Source organism: Populus euphratica, unplaced genomic scaffold, assembly GCF_000495115.2.
Source record: "Populus euphratica unplaced genomic scaffold, PopEup_1.0 scaffold2.1, whole genome shotgun sequence".
In the NCBI taxonomy this organism is placed as follows: Eukaryota; Viridiplantae; Streptophyta; class Magnoliopsida; order Malpighiales; family Salicaceae; genus Populus; species Populus euphratica.
In genome coordinates, this window is record NW_011499846.1 from 4,975,646 (window position 1) to 4,993,696 (window position 18,051).

Below are 18,051 nucleotides of genomic sequence, written 5' to 3' on the forward strand. Positions count from 1 at the left end.
ATATAGCTCTAGTCTGAAGCAGGAGGGAAAGGATTACAGATCACTTAATTTAAATCAGATGCCTTGTGGCATTCCACACTCACTATAATCTGTATATCAAAAAACAAACCCTAACTTTTTTTTTTTGAAGGTAGTAGAATATTTCGGGTTCCTGATATATGTTTTCAGATTTGGTGGGCACAACCCAGATAAATAGATCTTTTATTTCGATTTTGACAGCCGCCAGTGACATATCTATAACATGAATATAGCCGCTAACCAGTTAACCAATGCCTACATTGGTGAAAGAAGTAAGATCACAGGAAGTTTGTTTAGGGTTCATCAGTAGCATGAGAAAGTCAACCAGGAATACGGATAGCCCTAGAACTTAAAAGCCAGACGTGTAGAAGAATATAATATAAATATATAATATGTTTGAAAAGGAGCCAAGAAAAATTATGGAGCTTTATGGAACCAGCTAGGCAAGGGAAACCAGGAAAATAAATTAAAAAAGAAAAAGAAACAGAGTCAGAGCCCTGGACAAATAATTAAGCATTAAAGGGGCAGATTTGCTGGTGATGGGATTTCGTGTACGTTTGGCATTTTTTTAATAATGGCATTCTAGAGTGAAAGATGTTATTTAAAATATCTCTTTTTATTTTTTTATATTTATACATTTTTTTATATTTGTATATCAAAATTATTAAAAAAATATTAGTTTAATATTTTTTTAAAATTAAAAAAAATTAGTGAAATAACACATTTGAAATTAAAAAAACACAATTTATATATATGATGAGATTAAAAACATGATTTTAAACAAAATTAAATCCACAAAAAAGAGAAGGAAATAAAAATTAAATTATGAAAACATACAAAAATTTTAATTATGATATAATTTATATTTTTATAAAGACAAATCTAATAATACTAAAAAAATATCATTAGCAATGACCTGAGTAGACCAAATTCTTTGCCAGAAGTCAGAGGATGAACCACTAATTTTAAGTGACAAGTATGGCCAATATAAGTTATTATTGATGATTTTTTTAGTATTAGTAGATTCATTTTATAAAAAAAAATTAATGATATTGATGTTATTGTAGTAAGAGTTTTGATATACATGTCTCCCATGTTTTTTTTTTTCATGTCCATTTATTTTTTTTAAAAGGAAATCAGTATTCTAAATAGTAATAAGTTATAAAAACTGTATTTTATAATTGTGATATGTAAAAATTACGCTAATCCATCAAAAAAAAATTAGTTATGCTATTTTACGAAATTTTTAATTAACTGTTTTGATTTTAAAAAAAAAATAAAAACTTCAAGAGTTGTAAATTTATTAGTGGTTCCATTATTATGTGCATGCCTGGAATCAGCTGCAATGATGTAGCTACCCGAGCACTTTAATAAAGGTATTCTAGGCTAGATTGGACAGCCTCCGCAGTTCCACCGGCTTTCTGTTGCTTACCGAACTCACGCACCTTGCAATTTGGTCGTAATGATTCGAGATCATTTGCATCATAATATCAGTATGTTTTTTATTTAAAAATATTTAAAAAATAATTTGAAATAAATAAAAAAAAATAAAAATATTTTAATTCTTTTAAAAATCACCTTTAAAACACAAAACAATCAAGTTCGAAATCAGTCTGAATTAATGTGTAATTCCTTAATTTCTCTTAAGAAAACAACACATAATTAAAAAAAATTACAAATTATATTTTAAAAAAAACATTTAAAAAATAACATGTTTTTTTATTGTGATGTTCACAACAACACAATCTATTATTTAAAAAAATATAAATATTGTGCTATTTGAAATAGTATAATTTATAAATTATGTTGTTCCTAACATAATAAATTTCAAAAAATTATGTTGATTGATTAGAATAATGATTGTTTTCCTAACATAATAAATTTCAAAAAATTATGCTAATCGATTAGAATAATAATTGTTTTTATATCTTCAACAGGTTATATTATTGAAAATGATTTAACTTTTTTTTTTTCTTCTTGAGATTACAGTGCTGGAAACGATGTGATCTCAAAAATATCAAGTGGTGATGTGGTTCAAGAGGTTGTGCTTTTATTGTATAGTTTAAAATTTATTTAAAAATATATCAAATTATAAAAAATGAGTAAATAGGATTAATATAATTAAGAAATTGAAGAATTAATATATTAATTAAAATTATGTTAAATAGTATTTGAATAGATGTAAATGGAGTGAAAGAATAATAAGTTTTTTTTTTTTTTAAAGATGACCCTTCTATACTCTCTACATTGATTTCGGTGGAGTGAAAGAATAATAAGTTTTTTTTTAAAAAAAAAAGATGACCCTTCTATACTCTCTACATTAATTTCTGCTAAGGCTATAAAAAATAAGAGGGTTGAACTTCGACCTTGATAGTGAAAGAAGCATGTTTAATTAAGATTAATTGATGTGTTCTAGGAAAAATATATGTGAATCATGTTGAGTTTTGTTAATTTTAAATTTAAAAGTTTTATATAAAAGATAGGATCAATTCTCATGGTAAACTAATGATTAGTGATTTATAGATTTTTGTAATACAAGTGAGGTGTGGAGTTAAGCTAGCAGCACGGGACCGGGACCGCACGTGCATTATGTAGGTGTTTATTGTCTTGAAATAAATTACTTGTTTCTTTCTATAGTTCTATAAGGAATTTTTTTAATTATAGTTTAGTGAAAAATATGAAAAAAAAAATGTAAATAATGTCATGTTGAATGGATATGTCAAGAATTATTTTCTAGTTAATGAAAATAATGCATTATTGAATAGACATGTCAAAAAATTATTTCATATTAATGAAAATAATACAATGTTAAATAATTATATCCTGGTAAATGGAAAAATACTTAGTTAAGGATTGATCTGGAAATGGAAAAATACTTAGTTAAGGATTGATGTGGACATTAACATATCAATAATAAGTTACTCCATTAAATAATGTATTATTAAGGATGAATTAAATGGTTTTTATTTTGTTTGTTTATTATAAAGTCTAAAATTTAATTTTTACGTGATATTTACATCCATATAAATATGTTATTAGATACATAGAACCCTCGAGGTGAAAAATTGATGAAAAATTAATGAGTAGAAAGAAATATTTTGTTTAAATTAATTATGTATTTAGAAACATTAATATTTTGTTGTTATGTAATATGTGAGTTTAAGAATTTAAATATTTAAATTATCTTTGGCTAGCAATGTAATTAATTAAGGATATTAACTATATTAATTCAGTATATAGTTTTGTTGTGTGTCAAATTAAACACAACTATTTTCTTAAAAAATTAGTAATTGTTATAAGCTAATTAATCTTATAATTTTGTAATATGGAATATTATAATGCTAGCCCTGAAAGAGAAAAAGGGAAGTTGATGTTTTGGTTGAGTTGTGAACGCTAATGTGATGGGGCGAGCATTTTGATTGTTATTTATAGGCTAATAAATTTTTTGAGTTGATAACTTTGGTATTAAAGATATAAAGGAGAATATAAAAAAAATTTAAAAGATTGTACCAAATAAAATCGACACATGTATATATTTCTATATTTTTTTTTTGGTTGTTATAAAAAAATAAATATAGGATTAAAATTTAAGTTAATGTTCTAAAATCATAGCCCTGATAAATATAAGAACTTGATTTAATCAGAAAACTCAATTCTCAACCAATTTCAAATTAAAAGATAAAATCAAAAATAAAATATCAAACTAAAAAACTTGTCAGGATATAAAATTAACAATTAAAAGAACAAAGATCAAACCCAATTGAAAAAAAAATTATAGAATGAAAACAAAAAAAATATATAAATCATCTTAAGTAAAATAAATAGTAATAAAAAAACAAAGATTAAATTTGAGAGATGAAAAAATTAAAGAACAATAAAATTAAAAATATTTTTTTCAAATAAAAAATTTACAATTAAGAGAACTGTTATCAAATTTGAAGGGTAAAAAACTAAACTTGCATCAAACCATATTCAATAACCATACACATACTCATCAAACCATATTCAATAACCATACACATGCTACTCTACTAAGGAGAAAAAAAAAGTTAAGATGAATTAAATAATATAGAGAAAGCACAACTATAATCACAAGAGTTAGTTACATGCATTATCTAAAGATAGTTGATGCGTGGTTAGTACAATTAAATATATTATTTTTATTTTTTTTATCTTAAAAAATATTAAAATGTTTTTATGATTAAATGATAATTCAAGAAAATAACATTATAAAATTACTATCAAACCTTTAAAGTCAAGGCTAAAAAAAATTAACGGTAAGGACAATGGAGCCATTACATTGTTTAGAATAAAATGAAAATCCTACAAAGCCCTTAGACTAGACGTCAAATTTGTTAACTTTTAAGGGTAATATAGTAATTTAACTAGTATGAAAAAAAGCATTGTTATCCACAAACAAATAAATAATGACAAATTTATTTTATAAAAATAATATTTTACCTTAAATAATGATTTTACTATTACAATTCACAATAATTCAAAGCATATCCAATGTGTTTTTCCCATATATTTTAAGTTTTGTAATGGTTAAAACTGTTTAGTGTCAGTCTAAGTGTTTGTTTTGTAATGTAATGTAGTATTATTTTCATAAATATTTTTTAATTAAAAATATAATAATAATTTTTTCAAGAAAAATTATGATATCATCGCACCAAAGCTGTATTAAAAAAAAAAACTCAAAAGCATCAATTTTATGCCTTTCCAGTAGAAAAAAGTTTCTAAACCACTTTTAAAAACAGACAATCCACATAAACAAACACTATATTTTGTTTAACTTCTATATGCTGCTTTTTGGCCCCTGACTTGGCTTTTCATGCGGCAGAGCAGATTTATTCAGAGTGTTGGTGGTTTGGAGTCCAGATAGTTTGGCCGACAGGGAATATCATGACTGATTTTTCCAGGCAGCCCTGAAGCTCCCAAAGAAGAGTATCACGGCTCCTGTCTCTTTTTATTTACGCGGTAATGCAAGTTTTCTTAAAAAAATAATTTTTAGTATCACGGCTCCTGTCTCTTTTTATTTCTATTTATTTACGCGGTAATGCCAAGTTTTCTTAAAAAAATAAATATTTTTTTTATTTTTTTGAAATACTGATGTTAAGAATGAATTTAAAAAAATAAAAAAATATTATTTTAATATATTTCAAAACAAAAAATATTTTAAAAAGCAATTTTTATCATAATATCAAACATTACCATACCACCAAGCTTGATTTTAGGATTTGGACTTTTTTGTCTGGTTACTGGGCTGATAAAATGGTTTTCAAATGTTTTAAGAGTTTTTGTAATATATTTTTTGGGTTAAAATAAGTTTTTTAGAATAAAAAACTTTATTTTTATTTTTTAATCATTATAATAATAATTGAAATTTGAGTGAACAGAAAACATTTTGTTTGCTTAAACAAAAAAAAGTGTCATTTATTTTTTTTAAAAAAACAAGTGTCATTTATTTTTTAAAAAAAAACTTAGACAACACCACTCAAATAAATTAACATGAATAAAAGTTTTGGATGTACTAAGATTGGCTTAAAGGCCTGCGTGCCTAGGCTTATATTTTATAAGCCTAGGTGCATGGGGGCATCGGATGTGATTTTGTGCTGTTTTCTAGGTTTTATTTCTAATGTTTAGATTTTAAATATATTAAAAAGAAAAATTATATTAAACTTGATTGAATTTATAATTTAAATTATGAGTTTAATATGCTTATTCAGATTTTTTTTTTTGTTGTCCAGTACATTCTTTATCCTTCAATTAAAAAATACAATTTAACCCATTTTGTTATTGATAATTTTTTAGTTATTTTGAAATTAAAAAGAAAATAATTTTACTGTTGTTGTCAATTATCTCTTGTTTTTAACTTAAAATAAAATAAAATAAAAAACTCTTTTTATTATTTAGCTTAAAAAAAACCAGGCATGTTTTTACTGTTTTATTTCCTCACAGCCGTCTTCGTAATCTTTTTTCTTTTAAAAAACTATTCCATACTAAAATTTCTCATGCACTTTATTGTATGTGGTTTGATGAAAAAAACATATGGGGTAAAAAAAACATTGAATCCAGTAATATGCACAATAATAATAATAATAATAGAACAAGAGAAAGAAGTAATAAATAAATAAATAACCATAAAAAAAAAGAAAAAAAAGTGAAGTTTGACCTGAAAAGGAGACCGAATTGTCTTTCTATGACATTTTCCTCTGTAATAAATAATAATGGCATTGAATAACCAAGGGTCGTCTCCCCGGTTGGCAGAGAAGAGTGGTTTCTCTTCGAGAAATGAATAAACGTCATATAAAAATAGTCAAATATACATTCTAATGACTTTTGAAAAGTCATGAAGGCTAATTAAAAATTGGGCAAAACGAGTACTATTTAACAGTTGTTTTTTTTTTTTTTAATATAGCAGTTGTTATATATATATATATATATATATGGAAAAACAACGACCATGGGTCCCCCCTCCCCCCCCCCATCGACATGACAGTGAAAGAGATTAATTTTATTTTTTATTAATTATATTTTCCTGTTGTTTTTCTTTCCATACATTTTTTTATTTCCATTAAATGTTTTTTTTCCTCTCTCAATCTTAACATCGGATAATTTATTAATTTCAAATTTATTAACATGAATGGTTTGGGTTGATATCATCATATTTTCAAAGCAATTTGCTCAATAATTAATTAGTATTTAATTTATAAATATTTAATTTTATATTATATAATTAGATAAAAAATAGTTTTTTAACAAATTTTTTAAATATATAGAATTTATGATTTAAATTGTATATTTGATGAGTTAAAACTTCAAGTCAGGATCATTACAATATATTATCATTTTAATATTAATAAATATTATCTTAAAAAGAATTTTAAAATTAAATTATGTTTTTATTAATTGTGTTATATTATCTTTAGAGCTACTAACTTTTATATAAATTAATTTTAAAATTAGACTGGATAATAAATAAAGTTGAGAGTTTTAAGGGTTACACACTAAATTAAATGTGATAATAATACAAATAATTTTTTTTATTTTTTTTAATTTTATCTTTCATTTTTCTTCTTTCAATTGAATCTTTTTTTAATTTTATTATTTAATATTTAATAAAATTTAAATTAATTTTATTTTTTATGAGATTATTACAATCTTACATAAATACTTTAATTTTAAATTAACACTCAATTTTATATATATTTATTTTTATTATCATATTTATTTTACAAACTTTTATTTCGCATTAATTTTTTTTTTTAATCCAGCTGCGCGGGCGGGAAACCAGTGAATGCATGATAGACAAAAATTATTATCTAACCACAGCTAAAGTCAATAGGTATAGGTTTAATTCCTCTGTACATCCATGTATTTTTTATTTGAAAAATCTCTATTTTATTTTTCTATCTTAATATCAATTTTATATTCACCATCCTGTCACCATCACATTCTTTTGTCGGCGGGTGGTACTAACATCATTAAATAACCACCAACTCCATTGCAAAATTGCCCATGAAATCAGAAAATGCTACAATTCTCTAATAAGAAAATTCTACACAGAAGAATTGTTCATTTAATTATTTAATTAAATGAACAAATAAAACTAAGAAATCACTACGCCCACAATAAAATTGGTGTGCCATAACTTGGCAATTCACGTTGGAAAATTCCACAACCCATAAACAACAATTCAACCCTCACAAAATCAATTTGTCAATTTAACCCTTCCATCATACTCAAAACAACCAATAAACCCTTCAAAAATGAAAAAAATAACAACACAATAAATCAAAATCATGAAAAAACAGCCATATCCATGATCAATTGATCGAATAAAAAAAAAAACAACACAATAAATCAAAATCATGAAAAAACAGCCATATCCATGATCAATTGATCGAATAAAAAAAAAACCTATCAAGTAAAGAAAACGTTAAAGGATCTATTAGCAAAATCAAGAAGAATAAGGACTGAGCTATTACCTTAAAACAACTCATGTCATGACCGTTTAATTGCGTGCCTACTTACTAGTATTAGTCACATACACCAACACAAGTGGCGTGACAACATTGAAAAAATTCTAACATAAAGGGTTAATATTAAAACAAAGAGTAATCGAGGGACGTTATAGACAATAAACAAAGAGTATAAGGATGTGAGGAATGAAAGCCTTAAACCCTTGAATAGATTTGGATTGGATTGGTTGGAGGTGACAATGAAGGGTATTTTATTTCTACCTATGACAACTTCAAATTAAACGGTCAAATTATTTCTAGAAGGTCTTAATTTAATTACGCCATCGCGCGTTTTCCAGCTGTACAAATCTATAATTTCCACGCTACTGTTTCGGAGCTGTTTGTAATTGTGTTTTAAAGGGTATTTTATGAAAAAATAATTTAATTTCATTTAAAGTTAATGTTTTTAAATCTTTTTAATACGCAAAAATTAAAAATATTTTTTAAAAAAATTAACAAAATATTATTTTAATATATTAAAAAAAATCATTAAAAAAAAAAAACGAAGCAGCCTTCCCTGTTCGCATTGCGTGCTAGTACTATTTCTTTTTTATTTTACGAGACCACAATACTGAACGCTACAATTCCTTCCCGTACCTGACAAGATCCTCCTCCCATTCTCCTCTCTCTCTAAGAAACAAAGAGGAAAATGGGGCTGGACGATCAAGTTGAGAAAATGGAGATGCGTAAGAGTTATAGGAATGTCTGGCACACCAATCTCTTGGGCACCATCTCCGCCGATACTCCTTGTATGCACTCTTCTCTCTTTTCCACACCTTTTCTTTTCGTTCTGTTTCTTCGTTTAGAATTTCTTTTACCGGTTCTATTATTTTGTTTGATTCGTTGTTATTTTGTCAATCTTGATTTGATTTGATTTCTGAACGCGATTCTGTTAATGCTCTGTGAACAGAATTTTCGCCAAAACTTAGCCTAATCTTGCTTTTCTTTTTTATGGCGTAGTTGACTCTGAGATTTTCGTAGGTTGAATTTGTCTTCCCTCTCGTTTTCTCAGCTGCCAAACAAATTAGCGCCCTTTGTTTTTATTTTTGTAGCCATCTGTTTGGTTGTTTGTAAAAATATAAACGTAAAATTGAAACCGAAATGTTAATTTTTAGGACTCGTCCAAACTGCTTGTTTTTTCCGGTTAATGTTCTTCTTTTTTTATCTTGGCAGTTGAATTTATTCTTTTTGTTTATAATCATACTTTGTCTTCTCGCAAAATTTGATATATTATTGATAATATACTATTATTTACATCTGATCTCTGTTCTGATTTTCTGCTTTATTGTGGACTGGTATGCAGATTGTCTGTTCTCATTATTTTGGTAAGTTCTGTCATCTTTTTAATGCATTGTTGCATGAGTTCTGCATTTGGATCTTGTTTTTTGGGTCCGTTTTTAATTTGTTTGAAAGAATTTATGATTGTGGGATTGCTATACGAGTTTGTTTTTCATATATTCTTGTCGATCAGGAATATGATGTTTAGTGTTTTTGGTTTTGAGTTTATAATGATTCAAATTGCAGTTCCTGGTCAGTGTCATGGATTGTTTAGCAAACACCTCTGACTTAATCATTTGAAGATTGAAGTTGTTTGTAGTGGTTGCTACTAAAATCAAGGATAAAATAAAGATGTTATTGCTGCATGCTTTTTAATAAGATCGGGAGAGTGATGAAAGCAGTGTTCTCTAATGAGCATGGTTACAAGTTTATTGTGTTAATTAGTTTTTGAGTTAGTGGGATGTGGTTTATGAAGCTTTTAATGCCTGGAAACTGAGCGCCTGATATAGATTAAATGGAAAGATTTTTCCTAACTAGAGAAAAGAAGTTCCTTTATTGTATAAAAACACATCACTATGGAAGTTGGACTTCGAAAAATGAATTGTCATTGTCATGGACTCTGGCTTACTTAAGGTGTCATGTGATTGCCAGTGTTGCTTTTGCTGTGTTTGAAAATACTGAATTGTGTGAAAGATATGAGAATATTTATCAGATTAAAAACTTTTTTGTTTTGTTTGTGATAGTGGACCATGTGTCTCATACATGCTGCGCAAACGAGCTCTTTACAATGACATGTCAAGGTAATTGCTGTAGCTTTCTCCTTAGGATTCCACTCCGACAAGAATCAAAGCGAGTACTAGCATAATTTTCGCACCTGCTCTCCTGTAGGTATGTCTGCTGTGCTGGCTATCTTCCATGTAGTGGGAAGTGCGGAGAAAGTAAATGCCCTGAACTTTGCCTTGGCACTGAGGTTTGCCACTGATCTGTTATTTTTTCATCTATTTATGGGGTTCCCCAACTTCTTGTCAACAACTAGAGGGATAGGCAGAGAATCTTTCTTTTGGACTCTTGTTTATGGATCATCAGAGTTTATAACATGCTGTCCACCCACCCGACAATAAGTATCCTTGAAGATTAATTTCTCTTCCTGTTTCCCTTATTCTTCAGGTCGTCTGCTGCTTCTGTAATTCAGTTGCCTCAACTCGCTTCCTATTGCAAGATGAATTCAATATACAAACTACACAATGCGACAACTGCATTATTGTACAGTCTCTCTCTCTCTTGTGGATGATGTTTTCGCATGGATAGCTCTTCCATTTTTCAGAAAGATACCTCAACTATGACATTCTTCTTTTTGTAGGGGTTTATGTTCTGCCTGCAGCAATTAGCATGTATATGCTCATTAGTTGCTTGCATAACTGGAAATGATGAAATTGGAGACCTTGCCCAGATGCTGAGCTGTTTGTCTGATTTGGTTTATTGCTCGTAAGGAATTTAGTTCACTTGTTTCAATGTTCGAGAGACTTCAAAATCTTGAATTAATTCTTTTCCTTTTTTCTGTCTTGACAGGGTCTGCGCATGCATTCAGGTATGCTATAAATAAAACCTCAAGTGCCTGCTGAATAGATCGGCATATTACTCTTGTAGCCAAAACAACGGGACCTGCTTTAGGTCATCTAGGATTGTTGAAATAATTTATTAGTATAATCTACAAGTTACCCTTCTTTAAGTAACAGGATTGAAAAGGTCACACATCACAAAATCTTGATGCCCAACTTTTGCAACCAGTGGCTTTTAATAGATTTATAAATTATCAATCTTACTTATCTAATTCCTTGGTGGATTAAAAGAATCGTTTTACAATTACATGATTTTCTGCAAATTCCTGGTTTATGCAGACCCAGCACAAGGTTGAAATGGATAAGAGAGACGGTAAGTTTGGGCCACAGCCTGCTATGGCAGTTCCTTCGGTGCAGCAGATGTCACGTATTGATCAGCCAATTCCTCCATATGCTGGCTACGCACCTCAACAAGCATATGGCCAGCCTTATGGCTATCCTCCACCCCCGCAAACTCAAGGTTACCCTCCTGCCTATCCACAACCTCATGCTTATCCTCCACATGGCTACTCAAGGTGAACTGGATTGAAATGCAGTCACACGCCAGTGAAAACATGCTTGTTCTACTCCATCTTCCATGATTATGAGTCTTTTTATGCTCTTTATTTAGATACTAATAGTAAAGCAATTGTATCCGGGATTGTCCATTATCCTAATACTTTAGGAACACTTTGCCTGAGGATGTATTGATGGAGAAGTATAGTCTGGAACATCGAATACCTTTAATCAGATTGCTCATACTGTTTAAGTGTTGGTTGAAAAAAAGTCGATTGTTCAGTGTTGAGTTTGGACTAAGAAGGTTTTGGGTTTTTTCTAGTTGAATTTACCAGTAAATATATATGCAGAAGCATTGGCATTATCCTCTATTAATTTAATTCACGAGGGCAGACACTTGATGAATGATTGATTATACACCACAGTTTACCATTTTCATTGCGTATTTAGGGTTATCAGTTATGCTAGACTTTGCTTCCTTGTGCATTTTTTTTTTATGAAGACCAGAAAATAAAGATAGGTTTTAGCCCATTGTCAGGATTTGTGCACTTTGATCGAGTGACTGTCTGTATAGTTTCGGATACCCTGCAATTGTCATCAGAAGCCTATGAATGGTGTGGATTATCATTGTCAATCACAATCAGGAATTGTGGTATCGTATCTTCATCACCATTATTAGTGATAGGTTCTGGAATTCTGGATGTTTCTTATAGTTAGCAAAATTGGCATGACTTTTCTATTTGTTTTTGCATTTCAAAAACATTTTTTTTTTAAAAAAAAAATTATTTTATTTTTTAAAAATAATTTTAATAAAATAAAATAATTTAAATATTTTTTTAATAATTTTTTTAAAAAAAACAACCTAAACAAATATTATCCACTGCTTATTTAAACATGCCTACGCGTGAATACTGGGGAAATTGGAACTGTCTGATTTAGGATCATGCTCACATCTGTATCACTATTGCTTTACTCTTAAAAAAAACAATTGTTTATAGTTGAATGTTTTGACGAGTTTATTACCACCTGTAACACGCATGAACCAATAATTATCAATTATGTCTGGATGACCTCTTCGACTGATTAACCTTGCAATGCATATTGTTTATTTTTTTAAAAAATATTTTTTTTAATATTTAATTTAATAAAAATTTAATATCATAATTTATTATATTTTATTTTCAATATTGTTATTTCAGTTTCATAACTTCTGTTGCAAGTTAACCTAATTAATCTGTCTTATAATTCAAGTTATAAACTTGATAAATTAATTTAAATTAATTCAAGTAATTTATTTTTAATTTATTTTTTTTAATTTTATTATTTAATATTATATTGATAGATAATTAAGTTTCATAATTTATTTTAATTTATTTTATATTGATTTTAAATAATTAACTCAAATTCACTAATATTAATTTAATATATTATTGTTTTACTATTTAATAAAAAAATAAAATATCTTAAATTATTTTAGTAAAAATGTTTCTGTTCATCTTTTAAATTATTTTTTAACTATCAAATCAACTAACTTATCAGATCAATCATGTATTATTAAAAAAAAATTATATAAAAATATATTATTGTTTTAATATTTAATATATTAATATTTTAATATTTAATAAAAAATTAAATTATTTTAGTAAAATTATGTTTCTATTTATCTTTTAAATTATTTTTTAATTTATCAAATCAACTAACATAACATGTGAGCTCAACCACGTATTATTAAAAAAAAATTATATTAAAAAAATGTTCAAAATGCTTGAAAGTGTTTTTTACGTTTAAAACATTTTAATCCGAAACAACCATTTAGTGGGGATTAAAGTGGGATTAAGCCTTTATGTCGATAACGCGCACATAAGTGGGCCCGGCTTCTATTCGTATAGCCTTTTGGAAATCAAAACGTGCTTTCCAAACAGTAGAAAGATGGACTTTTTAACGGCTGCTGATTAATCAACCTCGTTAACATCATGATAAAGATGAAGAAGAAAAAGGAAAAGGAAAAAAAATACAAATAATATTACCTTCTCACGTGCTAGGATTGCCAAATAGAATTTAAAATTAAGGGAGTAGAATCTTAAGACTTTCATAAATTACAGTGTTTTATTTTTTATTAATATAATACAGCATTTTATTTTTTTCCCCTTAATATTAACATAATCAAGTTAATAAGATCATTAAAAATCCGACCAGTCAAACAAGTTTCATTGCACAAAGGCTGCTTCTTACCATGATTTTAAGTCTTTTTTTTTTAACACCAAAGCAATTAAAAGATTTTTATTTACGTAATTCAATTACAGAAAATGAGTTCATTTTTAACGAAATCATGATAACTTCAAGGCATCCATAACATGGTACTAGAGCACTACATACAGCAGATGATTAATGGCTGCATGCTCTCCATCTATATCTGGGCCAAAATCATGCTCCATCATTGTTTATTTGCTTAAATGTTCTGACCATAAATCCATGGCCAAGATCTTTCTTGTACATCTCTCTCGCATCTAATATTTACAGGTTCTTTATCATCTACGGCCACTGGACAAACAGCTCCGAACCAGAGCTAGGCCTCTCTCTTTTCCTGCTGTGATCAGATGGTATTAGTTCATGAGCTAACTAATATTCTTGAGTCTGAATTCGCATTTTCAATGTTAGGAAATCTCGAAGAAATTAGCTTCCAGGCGGTCTGATCAGAGGGAATTGACAGATTCTGAACCTGTGTCATGCACCTAGTCTGCCCTGTCCTACTCACAGAAACCGATTTCATTATCACCACCAAACATCAAAATTATCAACGCCGCCACCCCCCCCCCCCCCCCCCCCCCCCCCCCAAAACCTTTTCTGCCAGCCCTCGCCATGGTACACCTGAGCACCAACCCGATTGCAGTGCCATTTTTGAACAGATAAGATTGAGAGAGGACGCAAACTGCCATCCCATAATGATCCATCAAAGTAGTTCATCTCCTTATATTGAAACATACCACGTTAGTTCTGATCTCAAATTGCGTGATGAATCTCTCGTTACTCTTTAAATAATTATTCATATATACTTTTTTAGAACTAGTTGAAATTGTTCTTTTATCATTTTTGGTGGTTCCCATTTTTTTTAATTCCTTTTATCAGCTATCTAGTAATTCTCATTACTATAAACAATTGATCTTGGGTTACGGGGGTTTTACAGGATTTTTATTTTATGATAAACAATATAATAACTTCATTGCCCTGGTTATTGTTTTTTTGGCCTTCACTTTAGGGTTTAGTGGTGATTTTATAATTTCTTTTGTTTTTTGGTATTATAATTTAGATATTTTAGTATTTTTTAAGATGAAATAAAATAAAAAAACAATGTTAATATGTGCTAACCATGTATCAATTATTTTTGAACAATGTGTACAATTAATTCTAGTGTTGTAGTTTTTCTTTCGTTTATTATATTATTTGATTTGTCTCAATATTTTTTTTAGATAAAGTGTATTTTGTGCATATTCATTTTTTTTTATTTTTCATCCACCTCAATTTATACAATACTCCTTAAAAAATCCACACTATCCCTTCAATTTCATTACCCTTTGAATTTAATCAGAGCTCTCTCAATTGTGAATTTCTTATTTGAAAAAATTATTTTAAATTTTATCATTCTTTAATTTTTTTATCTCTTAAATTTAATTATCATTTTTTTTATAATTGTTTGTTGTACTTTAGGTAATTTATAAAGTTGATTTCTTTTTATGATTTTATTCTCCAACTGGTTTTTAATTAGATTTGATTCTTGTTTTTTTAAATGCTAATTTTATGCCTGGAAAGTTTCTTAGATTGATTTTTTAATAAAAATTTAGAAAAAAAATTGTTATAATTCATAGTGAATATACAAGAAAGTTAACAATAAAAATATCATATGACTTAATGTTTTGTTAATTAAAGCTAAATTATAATAAGGTCTTAGTTTCAAATATGTTATTATAGTATTCTTTTAGTATATCATGGCTTTCTATTTTATTTTCTTAGTTTATTATTGTTAGTATTGTACAGATGACATTTATCAGGGTGACGCATGTCAAAATCTTAATTTCATTCTTTTTTATGTTTTATTCTATTGTCAAGTAATAATTTTTTTAAAACAAAAATTTACACATGTGCTAAATTGGAGTTAAATTTTATTTATTATTTTATTGTCAAAAAAGAAGGGAAGAAAAAACACAAGTGGTAAATTTGAAATTATTTTTTTTAATTTTATTTTTAAGAAACAAAAACATATATAGGTTTTGTTTGTTAGCTGAAAAGTAGTTTATTTCGGGAAAGTGAATTCCAGAAAAATAAATTCCGAGAAAGTAAATTATTTTATGATGTTTGACAATGTAATATAAAATAAATTAAAAAATATTTTTCAGTATTTGATTATGTAATGAAAAATAAGTTAGGAAATAACTTATTAATATTTTATTTTTCTCAAGTTTATTAGAATAATAAAGAAAAAATCCTTCAAATTAAAAGGGTGAATGATAATGAAATTGAAAAAAAAGTATAATTTCATAAATTATCTCAAATAAAATAAATAATAATAAAAATAAAAGATGAAGAAATTAAAATAATAATAATTAATATTTCATAAATTATTTCAAATAAAACAACCAACAATAAAAAGAATGAGGATCAAATTTGATAGATAAAAAAGTTCAATAAAAAAAACAAATAAGAATTATAAAATAAGAATCAAAGTGGATATAAAAATTAAATTTTAAGAGGTGAAATCAAAAAAATAAATATTTAAAAGTTTAAGGATCAAATTTGATATAATCAGCAAATAATATGATATTTTTAAATTTTTCACAAATTTCAGAAAATATTTTCCAGCTAAATTTTATAGAAAAACAATTTTCTTAAAATTAAGCTAAATTTTTTTACTTAAAAAGTATTTTTTATTAATCAACTTTTTTAATAATAAATAAACATAAAAAAATTTAAAAATGATTTCCATAAAGTAATTTCTAGATTCAAACAGTCATTAAAAAAAAGTTCTTAAATTCAAATTTAATTTCTAATAAGTGATAACCTCTCTTGATCGTGACGTATTTAACACGGACCATAATCAACTGTTAGCTAATTAAAAGAAATGACATGGTAACAGATTAAAATACACAGTATAAATACATCATATAGGCCATTTATATTTATTTTTATTGTGATAAGGAATGCTATTTAAAAGTTTTTTATTTAATAAATATATTAAAATTATTTTTTTTATTTTTAACATTAAACCATAAAAAAACACAAAAAGATATAAATTTATTTTCCCCCATAACCAACAGGGTCTCCAATACGCCTAACAATCCAAACTTCAATAATTGTAACTTTTTTCCCCCATAGAACACTAGGGTAATCAACTAGAGAGCGTTGCATGAGAGACTGGCCTAGCTTATCAGCCTTTTCATAAAATATGTACCTTGAAAGGGATTTCAGGCTCTCTTAAAATAGTATTTTTTTCCCCCTCTTTTGTAAACTACGAGATTGATGCCCTATGGCCTACGGTAGGCGAGGAGGATTTACAGCCAAAATCTCACTAAAATCAACACGCTTAGCTCTGTTTTTCAGAAGAGATCACTAGATAAAAACCAAGGAGTAGATTAACAAATTAAGCTAATAATTAATGTTATTTGTGAGACCCACACTAATCATATCGACCCATTAATCATATGGGTAAAAGGTTCGTGTACCCAGTTCATGAAGCTGACCCGTTTCTCCTGAAGTCCAACCCCAGCATCAAGAAATTGACCATCAATCATGCATTTCAATCCCTTTTTACTAGTTAAGAATACATAAAATAAAATACTGACAGAAATTCATGCCATGAGAGTAAAACATTTTAAAAAAAAAAATTCTTTTATTTGGCTGAATTGCCAAATCTCCATGTATATATACACTTTAGACAACCTCATCAAGCTCTCTAAGAAACCGAAACAGGACTCTATTCATCGTAAAAATCACCATCATCGCTATTTGCAGCCCATAACCGCTGATTAAACTCCCCCTGCATCTCATCAGGCACAAACGAAGTTCTACAAAGTGGACACGTGTTCCTGTCATGATCCATCCATCGGTCCAAACAAGCCCTGTGAAAAATGTGCTTGCAATTCTTCAACCACCTGATCTCGTCCTCTCCTTTAAACTCATACAAACAAACAGCACAACTCTCCGGCAAGTCACAACAACCACCATCTCCGCCGATCAAGTCCTCGAACTTGATGACAGGCAAGATTTCCCGGATCAGGGCAGCCGATAGAGACGGGTAGAAGGACGTTGGGGTCGGGTAATCGGGCCAGATATTGTCAGTCTCAAGGAAATCTGAGAGACCCACGTAGGTAAAAAGACACAAAACGAGGCCCCTGATGAAACCCAGCAAGGAAAGTGCGTGAACGAACAGCTTGGGTAATAAAACCTCCGAGTACCCAACTGGAAACCCCATTTAGCTGAAAAAAGGAGAGGAAAACAGAGAAAAGGATTTTCTTTCTGATAGATAATGGGAGAGAGAAGGGCCTTTCTTCAAGAATTTATTGAGAGAGAAGGGAAGAGAGAAGGGAAGCTTCTGCTTCAGCTGCTTCAGTTTTGGGATGGAGGTA

The 18,051-nt window shown here is 28.1% G+C and overlaps 2 protein-coding genes across 2 annotated transcripts; one reads left to right on the forward strand and one right to left on the reverse strand.

Annotated features, from left to right (window-relative positions):
- Positions 1-8,558: 8,558 nt before the first annotated feature.
- On the forward strand, positions 8,559-11,783 carry LOC105134186 (uncharacterized). The gene is made up of 8 exons (XM_011038511.1): positions 8,559-8,791; positions 9,346-9,367; positions 10,064-10,120; positions 10,209-10,290; positions 10,488-10,583; positions 10,681-10,805; positions 10,890-10,908; positions 11,219-11,783. Exons 1-8 carry the CDS (start codon positions 8,692-8,694, stop codon positions 11,456-11,458), a joined length of 741 nt encoding a protein of 246 aa, XP_011036813.1. The 5' UTR covers positions 8,559-8,691; the 3' UTR covers positions 11,459-11,783.
- Positions 11,784-17,042: 5,259 nt separating this feature from the next.
- On the reverse strand, positions 17,043-18,051 carry LOC105134195 (E3 ubiquitin-protein ligase RHA1B). The gene has a single exon (XM_011038522.1). The coding sequence runs from the start codon at positions 17,895-17,897 to the stop codon at positions 17,400-17,402; it is 498 nt and encodes a 165-aa protein (XP_011036824.1). The 5' UTR covers positions 17,898-18,051; the 3' UTR covers positions 17,043-17,399.

Bases quoted from the DNA above. Each gene is read 5' to 3' on its own strand.
- LOC105134195 (XM_011038522.1), bottom strand. From the start codon at position 17,897: ATGGGGTTTCCAGTTGGGTACTCGGAGGTTTTATTACCCAAGCTGTTC.
- LOC105134186 (XM_011038511.1), top strand. From the start codon at position 8,692: ATGGGGCTGGACGATCAAGTTGAGAAAATGGAGATGCGTAAGAGTTAT. The intron at 8,792-9,345 runs GTATGCACTCTT...ACTGGTATGCAG, and splicing joins CATCTCCGCCGATACTCCTT to ATTGTCTGTTCTCATTATTT. The intron at 10,584-10,680 runs GTACAGTCTCTC...TTCTTTTTGTAG, and splicing joins AATGCGACAACTGCATTATT to GGGTTTATGTTCTGCCTGCA.